The 16,565-nt window shown below is 47.0% G+C and overlaps 2 protein-coding genes and 1 non-coding gene across 6 annotated transcripts in view; 2 read left to right on the plus strand and 1 right to left on the minus strand.

Annotated features, from left to right (window-relative positions):
• Positions 1-282: 282 nt before the first annotated feature.
• The window catches only part of LOC126073884 (low affinity immunoglobulin gamma Fc region receptor II-a-like), a 32,005-nt gene continuing 15,722 nt past the window's right edge, over positions 283-16,565 (plus strand). The window contains exons 1-6 of one of the 4 annotated variants that reach the window (XM_049881070.1): positions 283-418; positions 850-870; positions 1,193-1,450; positions 4,786-5,040; positions 5,956-6,069; positions 6,240-6,326. In XM_049881070.1, coding sequence (XP_049737027.1) covers positions 334-418; positions 850-870; positions 1,193-1,450; positions 4,786-5,040; positions 5,956-6,041 — 705 coding nt within the window. In that variant the 5' untranslated portion in view covers positions 283-333 and the 3' untranslated portion in view covers positions 6,042-6,069; positions 6,240-6,326. Of the gene's footprint in view, positions 419-849; positions 871-1,192; positions 1,451-4,785; positions 5,041-5,955; positions 6,070-6,239; positions 7,916-16,565 lie in introns of those variants that run through there. The other 3 variants (XM_049881067.1, XM_049881071.1, XM_049881068.1) reach the window with 3 other exon arrangements.
• Positions 9,626-9,696, minus strand: TRNAG-GCC (transfer RNA glycine (anticodon GCC)). Its single transcript has one exon. It is a non-coding gene; the product is annotated as a tRNA-Gly (tRNA).
• On the plus strand, positions 10,640-12,990 carry HSPA6 (heat shock protein family A (Hsp70) member 6). Its single transcript, XM_049881062.1, has one exon. The coding sequence runs from the start codon at positions 10,790-10,792 to the stop codon at positions 12,719-12,721; it is 1,932 nt and encodes a 643-aa protein (XP_049737019.1). The 5' UTR covers positions 10,640-10,789; the 3' UTR covers positions 12,722-12,990.

The raw sequence follows: 16,565 nt of genomic DNA on the forward strand, positions 1-16,565 counted from the left end.
CAAATGTACCGTGTACCTTATTTGCATTATTAGCAAGCTATCTAATCCCCTCGGTGGCCACAAGTACCTCATCTGCATAGTCCCACTCAGTAATTTGGTGGTAGGTAGAGGAGCATGGAGAGATAGGCCATACAAAAAGAATCCATTGCACCACACAGATTCAACTTCCAGTTTCACTTATGACTGAGAGGTTAGCAGAAATAGAATGTGGTGACTGCGAAAACTTACGTAAGAATCTGGTGACTGAGAAAACCTACATAAGAGGATGTACAGTTCCCTCCTCATTTCTCCGTTCATCTTCTAAACCCCAGTGGACTCTGGCCCAGCTCTGGGATGACTTTTGAGACCCAGGTGTTTCAGGATTTGCATCCTGGCAACTTGTGCCTGCTTCAGCCACTGACAGCTTTGCTGCTGCTGGGTGAGTGAGGTCATTCTTTAACAGGCAATTTCAACCACTCCTACAGCCCTGACTCCAGGGACCAGTGTGGTGAGGAGCAGGCACTGGAAGCTGGGAACAGATTGAGAGAGGAGAGAGGACCCTGAGTTCTTACTGCTCCACTGGTTCCTAAAGTCAGAATTCAGAGATACTTCCTGAGTCCCTAGGAAGCCATTCTGCACAAAATATTCATGGTAATTTGTAGCCATGTGAAGAGACTGGGAGAAGTTAACGAGGATGTGAGAAATGAGTGCTGGTATAAGAGATCAGCTGGGAACAGGGTCTTGAGATGGGTCCTGTGGAAAGAAGGAAGCTAAGATCACATCTCCCTGGTCCTCCTCCACACACACAACTAAGTGTGCTCTCATTGTCTTCTTCTGTTCTACATTAACCCTCTCTCTTCTCTTTTACAGCTTCTGCAGATACACGAGCCGGTAAATTTACTCTTTGCTTTCTTGGATTGATGGTGTTATTCCCTCACAATGTGATGCTGTATTTACTATGTAGGAAAATGTCTGTTCTACCAAGAATCAGGTTCAGGTTCAGCATGGGCTGTTCCCTCATTTCAGTGTGCCCTGAGATTTGAATCTTGATGAGATTGCCACTGGATTCACCAAAGACCTGATGATCCAAGGGAATAATCTTTACTTGGGTCTATAGCAGTTCACTCTGGCCCTTGATCTCCTCTAGGAGCTACTTGGGAATCCACGGTGCCCCTAAACTTATTCACACTGTTTTCTGCCCTCTGCTCCTCAGAAGATCTCCCGAAGGCAGTGGTAAACCTTGAGCCCCCATGGATCAATGTGCTCCAAGACGACTATGTGACTCTGAAGTGCCATGGGGCCCACACCCCTGCAATAAGTGCCACCCAGTGGTTCCACAGAGGAAGCCCCATCCCAGCTCAGGTCCAGCCCAGCTACGGCTTTAAGGCCACTATCAACGACAGCGGGGAGTACAGATGCCAGACAGGCCAGACCAGCCTCAGCGACCCTGTGCAGCTGGACGTGGTTCCCGGTCAGTAGAGGGGAACCTGGGGAGGGTCTGGGAGGATAAGGAGAGATGCAATCTGCTTACATTGCAGAGGTTTCCAGAAAAGGGGGTGGAGGAGCCTGTTTACTGGGAACCAGTGCTGTGAGTTGTTGGAAGCAGTGTTGGGAAGTTGGAGTTGTTGGAAGCATGTGTGGTGGGGTGGAAATATCTATGAAGTTCCTCAGAATATGTTAGTTATTTTTGCTTCAGTGCTCATTGACCATGAAGGTTACAAGGCCACAGATAGGCAGCTGAGTGTGAGAGACACAATAAATCCTCACTCCATAAAAAAATACTGCAGTATGATAAAGCGGAGGGGTTGGAGGCAAACAGACCTGCAAAGGCCCTGTGCTGGCAGTGTGATTGACATATGTGAGAAGCAAATAGGAGGCCATCTGACCGGAGTACAGGAGGCTGCAGGGAGGAAGCCCATCTGGCAACAGGAGCTCAGAGGTGGGAGGAGGGGGAGAAGATTATGTAGAGGCTTGTAGGCTGTTGCCACGATTTTGACTTTTCTTCCTGAATGGGATGAAAATTCATTAGACGGTTTTAATTAAAGAAATTACATGATCTGACTTAGGTTTCTATAAATATCTCACAGTGTACAGCTTAATAGACTCTGCAGAGAAAACCAGCTGCCTTCCAGGTGATTCTGACTCATGTTGGCCCCATGCATGTCAGAGTAGAACTGTGCCCTGTAGGGTTTCCAGTGGCTGATTTTTTGAATGTAGCTCACCAGGACTTTCCTCTCAGATGTCTCTGGGTGGACTCAAACCTTCAACCTTTCATTTAGCAGCTGAGCCCGTTAACCGTTTGTGCCACCCAGGAGTCCAAGTGAAAAATCAGCCATTGGGAACCCTACAGAGCATACTCCTACTCCAACAGACATGGTCACCATGAGTCAACTCAATAGCAACTGTTTAACTGGTAGAGAAAATACACTAGACACTATATCTCTCTCCCCACTCCTGTCAGTGTTTGAAAATATGAGTGCATTTATACTGTACTTTATTCCAACTCTACCTTGGTGAATAAACCCTGAAGATGGTCACATGTGAGCACCCAGTGTCTTTAATTCCCCTGTTTAATACCCGGCAAAAATGGCATGGTGGAGGCATCTGCCCTCCTCTAACTTCACAAGGGGGAAGGAGAGTCCAAGGCTGATTCCTATGAGACAGAGGCCAGACCCTCCAACCTTTTTACCAATTCTGACACCAACAGTCCCTCCCTCAGCACTCTCTACTTCTCTGCTGGGTTCCATAATTTGTTGTAATGGCTACACTGAACTCACAGACCATGCTCACAGCTATGGGGTTCGTTAGAGAAGTAACAGATTATAATTCAGGTTCAGGAAAGCTCAGGACACAGTTCTTTGATCAAGACAGCCTCTCCTCAGCCACACCCCCAGGCAAGTCTCTCTCTGACCCTGGCCCCTCTGCCCAGCCTCTGCCCTGCTCAGGCAAGTGTTATAAAGCTCTTTTAGCTCTGCCAATAAGTGCCCAGACACACCGCACTCCTCCAGTAAACGCTGGCCTGAAGGTGCTCAGCCCTAGCCTTGTGGGTTGGCAAACCTAGCTCCACCAAGCGCTTGGAGGCACCCTACTCTGACAGCCAGCCTCCTGACTGAAGGTGCTCGACTTCCTTGCTCCATGGACTGGAAGTTTACAGCACCATCTCCTGCTGGTCTCTTACCGGTCTCCTGTCAGTCTCCTGGTTCTGCTACCTCTGCTTCTTGCCATCTCTGGTATTATAGCTCTCTCTGTTTCCTGGGTTGAGGAGGTTCTCAGTGCAGGGATCCTGGATCCAAAGGATGCACTCTGCTCCTGCCTCTTCTTCTTGGTGGTCACAGGGTCCCCTCTGTCCACCTCTGGGATGGCTCGTTTTAAGCCTAGCAGGGTGGTGAAACTGACCAATCCACTTGTTAGGGTTCCATATACCTTCTTTGCATTGTCCCATCCCCAAAAGGGTACCATGCACCTTATTTACATTATTAGTAGGCTATCCAATTCCCTTGGTAGGCCATAAGCACCTCATTTGCATAGTCCCACCCAGTCATTTGGTGAGAGTTACAAAGACCATGGCTAGAAGGGCCATATTAAGTCATTCACTGCACTGCATGCCAGGAGCATGATTTTTGTGGTCTTTAAAGACTCCTGTACCAGAGAGATGCTGGCAGTGGAATCACTTTCTGTTGATGGTACTCTGTTGAAAAGGGAATAAATGTTGCCTCAACCTCAGAGACCTGCCCAATATACATCATCTCTTCTCTGCTCACATTGCCTCCCCCAAAACAGCTGATGCTACTTCTAGGTTTTCCTGAGAAAGCGTAAAAATATAGATAATAAAAATTTAGATCTGAAGATTTCTTAGAAAGAAACCACCTAGTTCCATCCCTCCATTGTATAAGAAATTAAGCCTATGAGACCCAAAACCCCCAAGTTAATGGCAGAGCCAAAATTAGAATTCTGATTCCTGTTTTATGCTCTCTCAACAATACCTTGCCTTTCATATACAGAATACTGTTTCCTTAAGTAAGTGAGTTTTCATTTAAGATATAATAAATTCTATTTCTTTTTTGTGGTAAATAGAGCAATTTAATTTTTTTCTCTGCTAAGTTTACAGACTTGATCTCCGAGGTGGCTGAGTTTTGCAATCTAATTACTCTGCCACCGTTGAGATTAGGGGTGGATGGGCAGCAAGGAGGGGAGAGCGATTTCAAATTTAAAAGCTTTATTTAATGCTCCTGTTGTCCAGAGTCACAATTGAACACTGAATTCAAAAGGTCATATATTTTCATTCCTTATATGGATGTAGAAAAATTCCATTCAGGGTGAGGTCTTCTTAAGGCTCTACTTCACAGCTAACAAAATTAATGGCTGCCCATCCTCACTTCCCAAATGTCCTTCGAAAGTTACCATTACTTTAGTAATCACCAGACCACAAATGCTGTCTCTGCAATAAACTGAAGGTTTCACGTCCTGTTCTGTAACCTCTAAGTTACGGAAATGTGGTTATTTCCCTACGACAGCATAACATTTTTAATTCCTCAAAATTGCTACACACACAGCTCCCCCCCCCCACCCCCCAGTCCCTGCTGTTCGTCTTTGGAACTTCTGAAAATGTTTAGGCTTCAGAGGTCTCAGAGACATAAGACCGTATTTTGCCTGTAAGACAATGCTCACATCTGCCATGAAGCATCTTCAGTTACCTCTGCCTGACAGCCTTTCAAGTTCTGTGAGTAACGTAGTCCTGAACATGAGGCAGTGAGGGCCTTGGAATCCAGTCTTGGAATTTTTTCTTCCCATGTCTGTGTCTTTCAGACTGGCTCCTGCTCCAGACCCGTCAGCTGGTGTTTCAGGAAGGGGAGCCCATCATGCTGAGGTGCCACAGCTGGAAGAACAGGCCCCAGTCTGATATCACGTTCTTCCAGAATGGAAAATCCAAGATATTTTTCAATAAAAATACCACCTTCTCCATTCCACGAGCAAACCACAGTCACAGTGGAGATTATCACTGCACAGCAATGATAGGGGACAAGCCGAAGACATCAAGGCCTGTGACCATCACTGTCCAAGGTGAGACCCAGGGACTGTATGCATGGGGGATGGACATCTCTGTTTAAGGAGCTTCAGGCCTTGGAATGATGGGTAGGAAGGAGATTTCAGATCTTTTTCAAACTTCGGTACCTGTGTTCTCCTGAGTGGGCCTCTTTGACATCAGTGGGAACCCTGAAAGTCCTAGCTTGACCTGATTGCTATGTGGATACACAGCTCTGTTCCAGCTCATTCCCCAGAAACTATAGAAATGGGTGTCATTCACTTGGAATTTTAACTCTCACAGGATAGAAGCCACCTTTTCCTCCTCACAAACACATATACCAGATATGGTCACCCTCCCCCCTTTTCACCTCATTCAAACCATTCCACTTTGTCACATGTCCCTCTATCTTCTAGGATTCTGAGGCTCGTACCTTTCTATTGACCCTCTCAGCCTAGACACAGACTTTAGCTCAGGGAAGCCGTGTTGGCATGAGAATCTCTTCCCACCTACAAAGAACCAGGTCTGTGCCTGTCCTTGAGAAAATGTGCATTGTGGAATCCTCATCATGTCTTTTCAGGGGGCATCACAAGCTTGTGCCAGACTAGTGTTGGTCAGTGACCACCACCTTGTCCTAGGTTCCGAGGAGATTAGGTGAAGATGTGTTGATGTGGTCAGTGGATTGCCTAGTTCAATGTCTTCCAAAGGCTGTTCCCCAGGCACATTGCTCCCTGAGAGGGTTTTCAGGATAAAAGGTCCTCTGGTCAAATTAACGGGAAACATGCCGCATACTCTGTTCCTTTCCCTATAGATTCACAATGTACGTGAAAGGCTTCAAGAAACCCTGTTGTGAAAAAAGAAAACTTAAAAAAATTTTTTTTATTGTGCTTTAGGTGAAAGTTTATCAAAAGAAAACTTTTAAACTATATTCACACATAATTTTCCAAACTTAGGTGGCCACAGAACCTTTTTCCTCTGTAACTTCTATCAATGTCTCTCAGAAGAGATGTGTCCAAGGTCAGCCTTTGGAATATGCTGATCCAGTGCTTTATCTGGGAAGGCAGAAGGTGAGGGAATCCTCTGAAGACTTCCTGGCCTACCTGTCTGCTTTGGGCATTGACCTCAGCCCCTGGTTTAGGTGATTTTACCAAGATTCCCTACTGGGGACCTCACTGTTTATTCCAAATTTCCACCTTAATGCCTCTCATTTTTCTTATCCCTCTGCCTCTCCTACTAGGTTCTGGAATTCCACTCCTCTCACCATTCTTTCTACACTGGTACCAAATCATTTTCTTCCTGGCGATAGGACTGCTGTTTACAGTGGACATGGGTCTGTATCTCTTTTTGCATAGAAACCTTCAAAAGTTATTGGATGACGGGACTAACAGCAATGTCAGATGGAGCAAGGGCCCTCAGTACAAATGATCCTTCATCCTATGGAGTGATAGTAGTGGCAGCAACTCTTCAGGCCATACCTTTCCTTCTTTCATAGCCCCTCCAGACAACAACCTTGGCTAAGGAGCCTCCACCCATCCCTTAGCCTTCAGGAAAAGGAAGGGCCTGTGATCTCCAGAGCTAAGTCCCAGCAGGCCCCACTCTTAGCCCCGAGTGCTGAAGGTCACAGTCTGCCCAGCTCTATAAGGACTCACATCAAGTGTATTTTCACTGACTCTGGACAGAGGCTCCTCCAATACACAAAACCTCAGTAAATTCTGCTTCAAAATATATCCAGCAATCTGACCACTTCTCAATTCTCTACCACTACTACCTTGGTCCAAGACACCATCATCTCTCACCTGCATTACTGTAATATCCTCCTAACCAATCTCCCTGCACTCACCCTTGCCACCCTATTCTCATTCTCATCACAACAGCCAGAGTGTTCTTTTTAAAATGTGTGCTATGTCTGTCATGTCTTTGCTCAAAACAATGTAATAGCTTCCCATTTCACTTAACGCTAAAGCCTTTGTAATATTTACAAAGCGCAGCAACATCTTGTTCCTCACTGCCTCCCTGAGCTCATCTCCTACTGCTCTTCTTTGCTCACTCTTGCTCTTCCTTGAACGCACCAAGGATACTTCTGCCCAGGGCCTATGTCCTTTCCTGTTTCTGGGATGTTCCTTCTCACAGATATCCATGAGGCTTGCGGCATCACGTCCATTAGGTCTTCACTCAGATGTCACCTTATTAGTGAGGCCTCCTTGACCATCAATATAATTCCATTTCCCCCATGCTCCTAATTCTCTTTTGCTCTATTTTTCTCCAGTGTACTTATCACCAACGGATGTAGTCTATGTTTACTTGTTTAGTTGTTTGTTCTCTGACTCATCCCCTGCCATTAGAATATGAGCTCCATGAGAGCTAGGCCTTTGTTTTATTCACCATGATATACTCAGAGCCTAAGTCAGTGTCTGGCAAATGAAAAAGTGCTCGATAAATACTTGTGGAATGGGTAGATTCTTAGCATTTGAAATCAGACACTTTTAAAGCTGGAAATTCCTTAGAAACCATGTAGTTCAATCTTTTCATTTTAAAACTGAGGAAGCTGTGGCCCAAATAGGTGAAATGACTTTCTCAAGGACATACAGGTAATTGGTGTCACAAATCTCTAAATATACAGTTTGGGATCGTATTATACATTTTGTTCTACAACTTGTTTTTTCTTTTTTTTTTTTTAACTCAATATTGGATCATGAGCATCCCTCCACTTCACAATGTCTAAGTGATTAATGTCTGCTCTATTTTTTAAAGGTTCTCAAACCCAGTTATTAAACATAAACAGATATGTTTAAGTGTATGTATAAAATTTACCCTGTGTATGTATAAAATTTACCCTCTATATGTAAGCTCCTCTATGCTTAAACCTCTCTGAGTAGATAGAAATAAAGTCATGAACGGCTCATTGGAAGCATACCTGTATGACGTGGTTAACATCCATGCACAGAGGTGCCTGCTTTAGGGCTACACTTGAGACTCTTGGGAGAGACTGAATGGGGTTTGGAGGCAGCTGAGAGCTGGGAGAGAGGGTTAGGAGAGCCAGGATGGGTACATACCCCTCCAGGTCTCCAGGACCGCAGGTCTGACTACCTTTATCCTTCTGAGGTGAAGGCCTTTCTCTGGCAGGCCCCTGGCTAAAATCTCCCTGACACCATGTTCTCCTAAAACAAAAATAAATCTAAATCCATTGCTATCAACTCCAACTCAGCAGAACTGCCCTACAGGGTTTCCAAGGAACAGCTGCTGGCAGATTCAAACTGCCAGTCTTCTAGTTAACAGCCAAGCTCTTAACCACTGTGCCACCAGGACTCCCTGTTCTCCCAGGCATGTGGCTTCAGCCCTAACCGCCTCCGAACGGCCTTAGAACAAGCTGGGGGAAGCTGGAACTTTCTCCCCATTTCTCAAGTTTCTGCGACTCCGAGTCAGAGGCGGGTGAGGCCTGCGTACCTCTCGGCTGGGGGAGAAGGCGCGGGAAGGCTCGCGGCGGCCCGGGCCACAGGAGGCGGGTCTCCAGCAACAACACAGCAGAAAGGAGTTTGAAGTTGACAGCTTCTCTCTCTCGGAGTTATAAAATATGTCCCTTCTCTTTTGAGGATGGTTTTATTTTTCACACTTCCTTTTTTTCCTAGACCAATCACCTTCACAGCAGAGTTGATCTCTCTAGCAGCAAACTCGGCCAACTGATTCTCACCAATACACTGGGAGAGGGTTGACCAGGATACCTTGTCCAGAGGCCCAATTGATCCCTGCATTTTGACTCCCTCCGCCTGTCCTAAAGCACCTCCCGCCCCAAGCTTCCCAATGGGTTCGAACCAGAGAAAGGGATTTTCATTTCTCTTTTTTAAAATTAGCACTTTCCTTTGAACCAGGCAAGTAACATATTAAGTAAAAATCAACTTTAAGTCCTCTAAAGTAAAATATTAGAATATACTACGTCCTTCAGTGCGGCTATCCCCCTTAGTACAGTGGGATCCCCGCCTGACACGCGGGAGACACCCTACCGGGAGGCTAAAAAAGTTCTTGTTTTTTCTTCCTCAATTTCCACTTTCACCTTTCCGAAATGTCTCCTCCTTTTGGTTTCCAGGAGAAACCCAAACACCAGAAAGTTCAAATCAAATGTTCTGGTCTAAAGAAGGCGGGCCAGGGCAAAGACTGAGCTAGCAAGGCCGTAGGACTGATGTTGAATAGTGCAGTTTTACTGACCAGTGAACGCACGTGGCCGTCTGGCCTTTCGGGCATAGGGGAACTGCGGTCTGCAGGAGGTCACTCTGCACCCGAGTCCTGGGCGCCGGCTCGGAGCTCGCTTAGGGCGTAGGGGAAAAACCCCACCGTGCCTGCCTTTCAAAACGGCCTCTAGGGAGGAAGCTCCCCTAGGATACGAATGTGGGGAAGGGTCTCGGTAACAGGAGGGACATTCCCACATGCCTGCATTCTCCTCCCTCCCTGCCGCGCTCTCTCTAGGAAGGAGCAGCGGCTACTAAGGAAAGTGAATGGGTAAATTAGGGGGAAATAAAATCAAAAGAATCCAAATGCTCAGCCGAACGGATTTCGTTTATTTTAGGAAGATAAATTTATAAAATAGAAAATGGCTTAGAGTAATTCTGGAATCAAAACAAAACACTCCACTGCATTGGCCGGGAATCGAACCCGGGCCTCCCGCGTGGCAGGCGAGAATTCTACCACTGAACCACCAATGCCGGCGCTGTGATAGTCTCCGCAGCGCTATGTCTTATTTCTGTCCCTAGCTGCACCCCCACCATGCAACCAGATTTAAGAGTACCGCTTATGTACGACTTTAAAAAATAACTGTTTACCGCAGACCATGACCCCCAGGCACCCTTATAACTCGGAACAAAAGCCACTTCCGAAATTCACCTTTCAGCCAAAGATTAGACAGGTCTATAAAGCAAACTGTAACACGTGAGAAGCGTGCATCTTAGTTCAATCAAATATAGGAAACCAGATGGGCAATACCTGGCCGAAAGCAAAGAGAGAAGGCGCGAAGGGACAGAAAAACTGAACAAATGCATCCGGGGAACCGTGGCGTAAAAGGAAAAGGGCAGAGAGCTGACATATTAGGGGGATCGCAATAATGTCATGAAACAATTTGCGTATAAATTTTTGAATGAGAAACCAATTTCTTCTGTAAACTTTCACCTAAAGCACAATATAATAATAATAATGTAACTAGTTAAACTCTTGGCTTTAAGGCCATAGCTCTTTTCGCATGGTAACTTGCTTTTGGCTCACCAGAGCAGCTCCTCTCAGCCGGCCCTCTCAGGCGGTCCGGCCTCCAACCAGGAAGTGGGAGAATTTGTTCTTTTGGGGAGGCACTGCGTTAACTGGCTTCTGCCCTAACCGCTGCCGAGCGGCTTTAGAACAAGCTGGGGGAAGCTGGAACTTTCTCCCCATTTCTCAAGTTTCTGCGGCTCCGAGTCAGAGGCGGGTGGGGCTTGCGTACCGTCCCGGCGCCAACCTCTCAAGGCCAGATCCTCCCCCGGCCCGCGGGCGCCCCCGGCTGAGTCAGGCCGGCCGGGCCCGGTGGCTCTCGGCTGGTGGAGAAGGCGCTGGAAGGTTCGCGGCGGCCCGGGCCACAGGAGGCGGGTCTCCAGCAACAACAATATAAAGCGGGTGGAAGCGAAGACGAGACGAGCTGAGCTGAGCGGGCTGGAAAGGAACCGCGAGCAGGGCAGCACTGCTGAGACGCACCAACTGCCGCAGCCCTGCGCATCCGACTCGGCATTCGCCTCGGCATCCGACTGGTCCCCAGGAGCGCGAAAAGCCACAGCCATGCCTGCCCCTAGGGAAGTGGCTATCGGCATCGACCTGGGCACCACTTACTCGTGCGTGGGCGTCTTCCAGCACGGCCGGGTGGAGATCCTTGCCAACGACCAGGGCAACCGCACCACGCCTAGCTACGTGGCCTTCACCGACACCGAGCGGCTGGTGGGCGACGCGGCCAAGAGCCAGGCGGCGCTGAACCCGCACAACACCGTGTTCGACGCAAAGCGGCTGATCGGGCGCAAGTTCGCGGACGCGACTGTGCAGGCGGACATGAAGCACTGGCCCTTCCAGGTGGTGAGAGAGGGCGGCAAGCCCAAGGTGCGCGTCTCCCACCGTGGGGAGGACAAGGCCTTCTACCCCGAGGAGATCTCGGCCATGGTGCTGAGCAAGATGAAGGAGACGGCCGAGGAGTACCTGGGCCAGCCGGTAAGGCACGCCGTCATCACGGTGCCGGCCTACTTCAACGACTCGCAGCGCCAGGCTACCAAGGACGCGGGCGCCATCGCGGGCCTCAACGTGTTGAGGATCATCAACGAGCCCACGGCGGCCGCCATCGCCTACGGGCTGGACCGGCTTGGCGCCGGAGAGCGCAACGTGCTCATTTTTGACCTGGGTGGGGGCACCTTCGACGTGTCGGTCCTCACTATCGACGCTGGTGTCTTTGAAGTGAAGGCTACGGCTGGAGACACCCACCTGGGTGGAGAGGACTTCGACAACCGGCTGGTGAACCACTTCGTGGAGGAATTCCGGCGGAAGCACGGGAAGGACTTGATGGGGAACAAGCGGGCCCTGCGCAGGCTACGCACGGCCTGTGAGCGCGCCAAGCGCACCCTATCCTCCACCACCCAGGCCACCCTGGAGATTGACTCCCTGTTTGATGGCTTGGACTTCTACACGTCCATCACGCGAGCCCGCTTTGAGGAACTGTGCTCAGACCTCTTCCGAAGCACCCTGGAGCCCGTGGAGAAGGCCCTGCGGGATGCAAAGCTGGACAAGGCCCAGATCCAGGACATCGTCCTGGTGGGCGGCTCCACTCGCATCCCCAGGGTGCAGAAGCTGCTGCAGGACTTCTTCAGCGGCAGGGAGCTGAACAAGAGCATCAACCCTGATGAGGCCGTGGCCTATGGGGCTGCTGTGCAGGCAGCAGTGCTGATGGGGGACAAGTGTGAGAAAGTGCAGGATCTCCTGCTGCTGGATGTAGCACCCTTGTCCCTGGGTCTGGAGACAGCAGGCGGGGTGATGACCACACTGATCCAGAGGAATGCCACCATTCCCACGAGGCAGACTCAGACCTTCACCACCTACTCAGACAACCAGCCTGGGGTCCTGATCCAAGTGTTCGAGGGTGAGAGGGCCATGACCAGGGACAACAACCTGCTGGGGCGCTTTGAGCTCAGTGGCATCCCTCCCGCCCCACGGGGAGTCCCTCAGATCGAGGTGACCTTTGATATTGATGCCAATGGCATTCTGAGTGTGACAGCCACTGATAGGAGCACAGGCAAGGCTAACAAGATCACCATCACCAATGATAAGGGCCGACTGAGCAAGGAGGAGGTGGAGAGGATGGTGCATGAGGCTGAGCAGTACAAGGCTGAGGATGAGGCCCAGAGGGACAGGGTGGCTGCCAAAAACTCTCTAGAGGCCTATGTTTTCCATGTGAAGGGATCCTTGCAAGAGGAAGGCCTTAGGGACAAGATTTCTGAAGAGGACAGGTGCAGAGTACAAGACAAGTGTCAGGAAGTCCTCGCCTGGCTGGAGCGCAACCAGTTGGCAGAGAAGGAGGAGTATGAGCATCAGAAGAGGGAGCTGGACCAAATCTGTCGCCCCATCTTCTCCAGGCTCTATGGGGGACCTGGCATCCCTGGAGGCAGCAGCTGTGGGGCTCAAGCCCGCCAGAGAGCATCCAGTACTGGCCCTGTCATTGAGGAAGTGGATTGAATGGCTCCTGGTGACAAGTCAGCTGTGACTGTCAGGACTGGCTTGTGGGCCCTCTGAACTGTATTCTGTAATACTGCCCTGTAACTTCAGGGGCGGGAGTGGGGAAGAACTCCCCAAACAGGGAGCTTTCTTCTCAGTATATTTTATAACTGAAGTCTTTCGCCTTTGACCTATTTTTTCCCTTTAATTCTCTTCTTCCATTTCAAACAAGCAGGAATCATTAATGTATCATTAATAGTGTGGCATTTTAACGTGTGAAAATTGTTTTCACCTACGCTTTGTGTATTTTGTTACTCGCATGTATGGATTATGTCATTTGAAATAAAGATCTAAATAAATTTTTAAAATGCTTTCTTAGTTTTCATTTCTGCCAATTAAGTACACAAAGGGGTTGATCTTTCAGGAGCAGAAAATGATAGGGTCAATGCTGAGGAGGAATGTGAAGAAAATAACACAAGGTTGTGTGCATGATTTCTAAATCAGAAACAGGATAAGGGAAAGAGTTTGAGATAGACACATTGAGACAGTATTGAAGTGTGAGGGTTAGTAGAGAAGAGAGGACTGTGGCTTATAGTCCAGAAAGACTGGAGTGGAATTGGAGTTGGAAAAGCAGAGAATGGAGAGAAACTTGAGTCCTGGCAAGCTAATTACTTCTATGGGTGACCCTAAGATAAAAAGTCTATCAGGAGCCTAGTTTAGTTCATAAGTGTATTTGTTCTAATAACATTGACAGATAGTTTACATGCTGGTTAAAACCAGAAACCAAACCCGTTGCTGTTGAGTTGATTCCAACTCATAGCGACCCTATAGGACAGGGTAGAACTACCCTGTAGAATTTCCAAGCAGTACCTGGTAGACTTGAACTGCCCACGTTTTGGTTAGCAGACGTAGCACTTAACCACTATGCAACCAGGCTTTCCACATGCTGGTTGGCTGTCTCAAATCACGTCACTTTGCACATTGTTCTTTTAGAGAACAGAGTCCAACTTCAGGACTCTGGGGAATAGTATATTAGAGAGAGTAGGTCTAGTGGTGTGATTAAGTTTACTATTGACTTTATCTATGGAAGGGAAATACCATGGCCCCTCTGGTTTCTGCTGATGGGGCCTAGGATGGTAATAACAACAACAGTAGTAATAATACCTACATGAAAGGCCGTATAATGTAATGGCTATATTAGAACCAGAGTACATGGATTTTCAGCTCTGCCACTTTATATGCTGTGCAAATTAACTTCCCTGACCTTCAGTTTCCACTTCTATGTACTTGGGATGATGACGCTAATAGTGCCTACTTCAGGATTGTTGAGAAGGTTAAGTTGATATATGTAAGAGGCAAAGAAGACTGGTAGACATGAGTAAACTATCAACAAATATTTGCTATTATTAAATATTATGAGTTGAGGTACTTAACATACAGGATCTAATTTCATCTTCATAGCAACATCGTGGGGTATTACTGCTTTTTGAAGAAGATGATTCTGAAGGTCAAAGCGGTTAAACAATTTACTCAAAACCACACAGCTGTTAAATAGCTGGGGGGTGGAGGTGGACAGGGCTGGCATTAAGAACTCTGACTGCCTGATTCTAGAGCCTATGCACTGTCACCCCACAAATAGGCCATAACTCCAGTAATTTTCAGACCTTCCCCTGCTGCTGTAAAATTGGACATATTCCTTTAAAACAGTTGCTGAGCACTGAGAGGAAAAGTGTACATTTTATTGTACATTTACATTGTTAAGAGAATATTTGTGTGTTTTTGTAGCAAGTGACTAACCCTAGGAAATATCCTTAGGCTCAGCTTTACTGCCAGTCAGGTGAATGACAGTATAACAGCAAGGATCAATCTGCATGAGTTAGTTCCCAGTCATCTCAGAAAGGAAGGTCAGCTTGGGTAGAGCAATACTGCATAATATTTAGCTAAGGAGGATCCTTTGCAGGTGGAGAGAAGGTTGCACTCTCAACCCGCTTGCCTCTGATTGTCACTTCACATTTTTAACTGCCCTCTTTTTATGAACCTGGCCCAAGTCCTATGCTACCTGGCTTCCCATTGAAGGAACCTGCAACAAAGAGATAGGGTCACATGCACACTTTGTATTACATTTTTTGTTTTTCCTGAATTTCCTCCTAACTTCCAACATTCACCATCCCAACCTATCTGCACCTTCCAAGAGGAATGATGACACTTACTGGATTTAAAGAAGGCTTCTTAGCTTTTCAGTAGTATGCCACATTCTCTCTCCCTCCCTCCTTTCTTAAAAACAAACAAACAAGAAAAACAAATACTGTGCCTAAGAAGGAAAATTTATAGTGCTCGCTTTTGAAAACACCTCAGATCCTCCCATCTGGCTAGTATCTGTTTTTCTATAGAGAGTGCCATGGAATTGTGTTCCCCAAAATGTGTTTCAGCTTGACTAGGCCATGATTCCCAGGATGGTGTGGATGTCTTCCATTTTGTGATCTAATAATATTTATCCTATGTGTTGTAAATCCTAACCTCTATGTTGTTAATGAGGCAGGATTAGATGATCTTAAAGGCAGGACGAAATCTACAGGATTAGGTTGTATATTGAGTCAATCTCTTTTGAGATGTAAAAGGCAGAAAGGAGCAGATAGGGGAGGGACCTCCTACCACCAAGAGAGAAGAACCAGAGTGGAGCATGTCCTTTGGCCCCTGGGTCCCTGCATTGAGAAACTCCTAGACCCAGGGGAAGACTGATGACAAGGACCTTCCCCCAGAGCCCACAGAGGGAGAAAGCCTTCCCCTGGAGCTGGTGCCCTGAATTTGGATTTCTAGCCTCCTAAAATGTGAGAGAACCAATTTCTATTTGTTAAAGTGTGACCCCAATGTTCCCCAGCATGTTTTCTCCTTTTTCAAAATGGGCAACTGAGAGCTTAACATAACTAAAAAAAAAAAAAAAAATAAACCTGTAAGTTGTTCTTCCTTTGCCTGCCTCCTTCAAATACCTCTGTTAAAGATTTTGTCTTGACCAAATGTTAATGACTTTGTTCTTTGTTTTAAACTGATGCAAATAACTTTTTGTTCTGTCCTGACTACCTGTGGCATACAACCCCCACATGGAAGTTGGAGCCCAGGTATCAGATATGCATGTCTTTAGCCTAATAAAGAAATGTCTGAAGGGGGACTACAAAGACACTTGTAACCCTTGCAAGATTCTATATAAGCTCTAATGTAAAACTGCTCTTTGGGACTCCATAGAGACAGCCTGTGTTGCTGCTGGGTCCCCGAGTATGTTTGATTGGCTGGACTGCTCCAGGGCACGGACCCTAATCAGGTAACAAAAACCATCAACTTGTGGTATTTCTGTTATAGCAGCACTAAATAACTAAGACAGATTTAAGCCAATTAACCATTCATCTACTTTTTTAAAAAATAATATTTTATCATGTTTTTGGTGAAGATTTACACAGCAGTTTAGGTTACCATTCAACAATTTCTACACAATTTGTTCAGTGATATTTTATCTACTTTTAAATGACTATTGCTGATGATTTTGCTAACCTTTTGGGGGGACTGTTTACTGTATAATAGGCATTTAAAAATCCCATCTTGTGTGCTCTTAGTCGAGATTATATGTATTCCTCACTTATCAACTACCTCGTTTTCCAACATTTTGCGTTTATGACAATAGCAAAAAATCTGCTATCCAGCTATTTTGGGCATTAATGATGGATGTCTGGCAGTGAGGAACAATGAGGTGCGAGGTGAAAGTAATGTTGGCTGTGCTGGTTAAGGTTATGTGTCAACTTGGCAGGGCCATGATTCTCAGTGGTTTGGCAGTCTTCAATGATGTAATTTGGCAGTTATGTAATGATGTAATTTG

The sequence above is a fragment of the Elephas maximus genome, chromosome 3, assembly GCF_024166365.1.
Source record: "Elephas maximus indicus isolate mEleMax1 chromosome 3, mEleMax1 primary haplotype, whole genome shotgun sequence".
NCBI classification, from domain to species: domain Eukaryota; kingdom Metazoa; phylum Chordata; class Mammalia; order Proboscidea; family Elephantidae; genus Elephas; species Elephas maximus.